We start from the raw sequence: 5064 nt of genomic DNA on the forward strand, positions 1-5064 counted from the left end.
ACTCAGTAATCCACATAATGAAAGTGCAGTTTTTTCCGTTGCCTTATCTGAGAAAGAAGTTCTGAATGCATTCCAGCGTGTGTCTCCAGAGTGCGTGTGGAAATTCCAGAGGCGCTTTCAGATTTGGCTTGACGGGAAAAAGCATGGACTATGGGAAAACCCACCCTGCATTGCCTATAAAAGGGGAAGAGGCTCGCAGCAGCTATTCACTCCTCTCTTCTCAACCTGCTTGAGCGCTCGCTTTTTCCTCTGAGGAATCTCTGGACTTCTTTTTTGTCACTACCACTTGAGAAAAATGGCCTTGTCTCAGAAAAGCTGCACTCTCCTGCTGGTTGTTGTGGCTGCAGTTTGCATTCAGCTCTACCAAGGTGAGTTAAAAACAACTTATAATGCTCAAAGTAGCATATTACAGGAAAAAGATACTGAAAAAGATTACAACTTATGATGCATTATTCAATTATACTGCACTACTTTCATTCTTATAGTACAAATGCAGTTGAATAGATATTGTTTCCATGTTAAAACTATGTTTGACTCTGCTATTGCTGAAGGTACACACCTAACTGAAAAACTTTTCACTGCAGCTCATGACTTTCTTGGACGCTGCTCATGTCACAACAGCATCAAGTTCATCAAAGGCAACATGTCAGATTTCATAGTCCTTGAAAGACGACCTGGATGTGATAAAACTGAACTAATGTAAGTTTAATTACAACTTTGAATGCCTGTTGATTTACAGCTTTCACATCAGTGTTGTTGACCGATTCTAATTTGTTGTTTTGACTTTTTTTAGTGTAACCATGAACAACCCAGATAACACAACTGAGAGATTCTGTATGAACACTGAGGGAAAGATGGCCAAGGCTTTCTTGAGATGCTGGGAACGGTAAGTGCACTCTGCAAACACAAACAACATTACTGCCTCACTCTCATGCAATAAAATACCACCTTCAGCTTGAAAAAAATGTGCTTTTAAAAAAATCTCAATACCTTGGATAATGTAGTTGCTATTGGCTGCTCTTTTCCAGTTCTTTCATGCTGCTAAATTGTTAAATTGAAAAGCTACACATTAGCTCCACTTTAGGCAATCTGAGCTTAAATCTGTACACAAATTCAAACCTTTTCGAAACGGCATCTGAGCTACCCTGGCTGAATCCTGCAGTAACAGTTGGATTTTGCATTGCTTTCAGGAGAGTCGTGGCAGAAAATAGCACCACTTAAAAAATGTTTGATTTGGCCTCAAGATGTAGTGTAAGAATAAGTTTTGGGGAGCCAAAACTCTGCATGGCAAAACCTCCCAGTTTATTCTGCAAAAAAACAGTCGTTGAAACAGACATCTTTATGCAAATAAGAAAGTTTTTTATTGCGAAACATGTGACTTATTGCACAAACGTCCAGATGTTTCATATTAGTCCTCTGGCTTAACCCCAGTTTTTCTTCCTCAACTCTTTTCAGGATAAACAAAGACGAGAGCCGTAAAATGGAGTGCATTGACAGAAAAAGGAGGGCCGAGTGAAAGTACAAGAGAGGGAGGCCCGACTGGGGAGGAAAGTTATCCGGACTGGAGTCCCGGAGGTGACATGAAGACTGAGAACACAAGCCTAAGAATGCTGAGAGCAGAGCTTTCACTGAACTCCTGCACTGGAGAGGACTGGGAAATGACAGCAAGAGTGGAAGAACAGTGGGAGTGGAAATGATTAACAGCTAGGAGGCAGGATGGGGAGAGAATGGAATAAAGACAAGAAGTTATGGAAGTTAAGGGATGGATAAATATGTACAGTACTATAGCAGCAAGTCTGTGTAAGAATGCCACTGTTGAAATGCACATACTTTTATATTTTTGCTTGACATAGCTTTTATTTATGCTGATTTATTTATTGTCAAATGTTTATTTCATTAATTTTTTACAAATGTGTGAGTCAAATCAAATAAAGATTTAATGATTTTGATATAACTCCATGCCTCCTGCTTGTTTTTTTATCTCTCTAATTTAAATTCCTGGGTAAGAAAATTACTTCCAACTGCCGTTTTTTTTTTTTTTTTTTTTTTTAACCCACCTAATGAAACCTGTGGCTCACCAAAAGCAATTCTGCAGCTGAGCATGTGAGCAGTCACAGCAGAGCATCAAAATAAAAACAGTTATTTTTCCACAGCAAAGACGCAGCTGGCACTTGAGGACACTGTAGTGACTTTGTTGCAGGGAGTGACAAATTAATTGTTATCACAGAAAACGGCTCTCTCCTCTGGGGGAATTGGGGCTTTGCATGATAACAATTAAATGATGCCTATGAGAAAATCTGACCACAGCTGTTTGTAGCAGCTGCAGCCCGGATGACAGAGAGGGGAAGGATTCCTGAAGCATCTCGTGACTCGACTGAGGTGAAAACTGATAAAATATGACTGCTAAAGCTTTGAAGACTTGAGTGAATAGAGCAACAAGGAAACAAGCAAGTCAAACAGAAACTTGAACTCTGCTCATTGTTTTTGTGTACGGACTTATAAATTACACTGCAGCTGTTGTGAGTCATTTTTCATGAGACTATAAAACTGTTTTTGCACATGTTTGTGGCAGAAGCAAAAGCTTCAGACATTTTTTCAGCCACAGGTCCTAAAAGATGAGCTGCCACCCTCTGTGGTAAGCTACTGGCATCATAGCCTGTAGTGGCTGCTGAAAAATCATGCTAATGTATTATGACTCAGCTGAATATTATTAGTTAGTTAGTGCAAATTCTTTTTAATAGTTACCTTTAACGTTACAATTCCTCATGGTCAAAGATAAACGAAACAAAAGGTATCTCAATAAATGTGAAAGAAAACACAAACCTTGAGACAATGGCAGAAAATTAACACCCTAAAGCCTTATACAGAATAACAACATTTAAGAAACAAAAATAAAATATGGTATTACATTTGAAATAGTGAACTGGCTCAAAGCCAAATGACTTTGCTACTATGTGTTTTTTTTGTACATAAATTTGCACTTTCTCTCTTTGAGACTTTCAAGTAACTTTAATTTTGTGTTGATTTTGGAGTGGTAGTGTCTCCACTGCCAAATCCACAAAATATAATGTCAGAAATAAAATTATCTGGAGAAAAAACTCCTCCTGCTTCCTTTTAACATGCTAATGTACCACTAACTGTAACTTTGCCTGAGAAAATGTAAACACAGACTTGTTTCATTTGGGTTTAAGGAGAATACAATGACAGCTATTAAGAATAACTAGCCTATATAGAAATGGATCTTCAGTCTTGTTTGCTTATGTAGGTCATATAAAGGGATCAGTATTAAATTGACACTGATTCATAATTTGTTATAAACTCCTTATAGTAGCTTTAGGGTGTATTTTCTTTTACTTTTCTGCACAGTACAGCACTGTTCAAACATTGCAGTGGGGGAATGTAACTATGTAATAACTATGTACATTTGCTCATTAGAAATTAGAGATACTTGTACATCCCTTTTATCCTATACTTACTTTTCATACATTAAGTGCATTTAGTTGATAATACTTACTTATAATACTTTTACTCAAGTAAGGTTTTGAATGCAGGGCTTTTACTTGTAGTGGAGTATTTTCACAGCATATTTTTACTTTTACTGAGGTAAAGAATACTTTTTCCACTTCTGCTCACCTCTGTAACTGCTCTCTGAAGTTCCCCTAGTCCCAGTGTGCAGTGTTTCTTTCCCAGCTGCTGGTCTGTTGTTTACAGAACATTATCTTCATCTGATTGTTGTTGAATTGCGACATCAGTATAATCAGGTCCGGGCTCTTTAACCCTGAGCTGCTCTTGCAATGCTCCTCTCTCAAAAGTCATTATTTTTAGGGACTTAACAGAACGTTCTGTCTCCATTCTAGCTAGTTAAATTATACTTGCCATCTGATGTGCATGATTCCTCCAACTCTTTGCTTAGCAACTCATTCTGGCGCATTAAATGTCGGATTTACGAGCCACGAGCCATTCTGCTGCAACCCAGTGATTGGTGGTGTGTAAATCAGCAGCATGCAGATAAATAAGTCTCTCCAGGAAGTTGCCAGGCTTCTGCACAACCTTGCAATAAATCTTGTTCAATCATCACAACTTCTCTGCAAATTTGACTAATAATTGTACCTTCCTTCATTCACAAATACAGGATATTTGTTAGAATATTTATAATCCTGAGCCTCCTTGGTAAGGTTTCTTACCAACTGCCTTTGATTTTTAATGAATTATACCAAAAAAAAGTAACTTTTTTCTTTGCAGTTTTCACTTGCTTCTGAAATTTCACCGCAAAAAAACTCTAAAAAAAATGCATCACATCCATCATAATTCTTTAGAAATGTGGCTGTGAAATCATACATTTCAGCATGCAGGTACTCTGTGCTCTGGTAAGTTTTATTGAGAGCAGCAAACTGCACATGTACACCTTATAATGAAAGTCAATAGGCAAAGAATTTGCACCTCACTTGGAAATCTGTGACCAAACAGTTTAGACAACATGGAACATTTTAATCTACATGTTACTGCAGGTTATAGTATTACTCACAAACTCTACAATATTGCCCTCCAGTGAACTTAACCTTCAAGATATTTTTCTCCCATTTTTCAAGACTGCCACGTAGAGTCACTGTTTGCCATTTCAGTCTTGTTTTTCTTAGTTTACAGCATTCATCATTTGTGAGCATCTATCAAGCCGTTACATTTGTTTTCCATCGAGACAAGGTAAATCTAGCAAGCTGAGCTAACTATATACCTTCTTCTACATTACCAAACATAGCAGAACAGTAAGAACAGGAAAAAAACATATGCCGCACATTAATCTAAGATGGTTTCCCTGATTTCTAGCTTTACATTCTCAGCAGATAAAAACCCTGATTTAGCTACTTTTGTCGTGTTGGGAATTTGTGGTTATTTGTAAAGAAGTGAAAATGGAAACAAACAGAGGTGTAGTGCTATTTGTTTAAGTACCTGAGTCTGCAGAAAACAACGGGAAAAACACGCCTCTCATTGCAAAATCTGCATGTGAACTGCATGTGCTCTGTCTGACTGTGACGATAGCTTTAGTATTATTCAATCTTCAGGCAC

General features: G+C 37.7%; 1 protein-coding gene across 1 annotated transcript; it reads left to right on the forward strand.

The window, feature by feature from the left end:
* The first annotated feature begins 202 nt into the window (after window positions 1-202).
* Window positions 203-1954, forward strand: cxcl18b (chemokine (C-X-C motif) ligand 18b). The gene is made up of 4 exons (XM_084713437.1): window positions 203-368; window positions 585-699; window positions 794-886; window positions 1456-1954. The coding sequence occupies exons 1-4, from the start codon at window positions 296-298 to the stop codon at window positions 1514-1516; spliced, it is 342 nt and encodes a 113-aa protein (XP_084569563.1). The 5' UTR covers window positions 203-295; the 3' UTR covers window positions 1517-1954.
* Window positions 1955-5064: the final 3110 nt, after the last annotated feature.

Source organism: Lutjanus erythropterus, chromosome 3, assembly GCF_056507025.1.
Source record: "Lutjanus erythropterus isolate fLutEry1 chromosome 3, fLutEry1.hap2, whole genome shotgun sequence".
In the NCBI taxonomy this organism is placed as follows: Eukaryota; Metazoa; Chordata; class Actinopteri; order Lutjaniformes; family Lutjanidae; genus Lutjanus; species Lutjanus erythropterus.

What these genes read in the sequence shown, in the direction of transcription:
- cxcl18b (XM_084713437.1), top strand. Translation starts at nt 296, where the DNA reads ATGGCCTTGTCTCAGAAAAGCTGCACTCTCCTGCTGGTTGTTGTGGCT. An exon ending in TGTGATAAAACTGAACTAAT is followed by an intron (nt 700 to 793) that starts GTAAGTTTAATT and finishes GACTTTTTTTAG; the next exon opens with TGTAACCATGAACAACCCAG. An exon ending in TTCTTGAGATGCTGGGAACG is followed by an intron (nt 887 to 1,455) that starts GTAAGTGCACTC and finishes AACTCTTTTCAG; the next exon opens with GATAAACAAAGACGAGAGCC.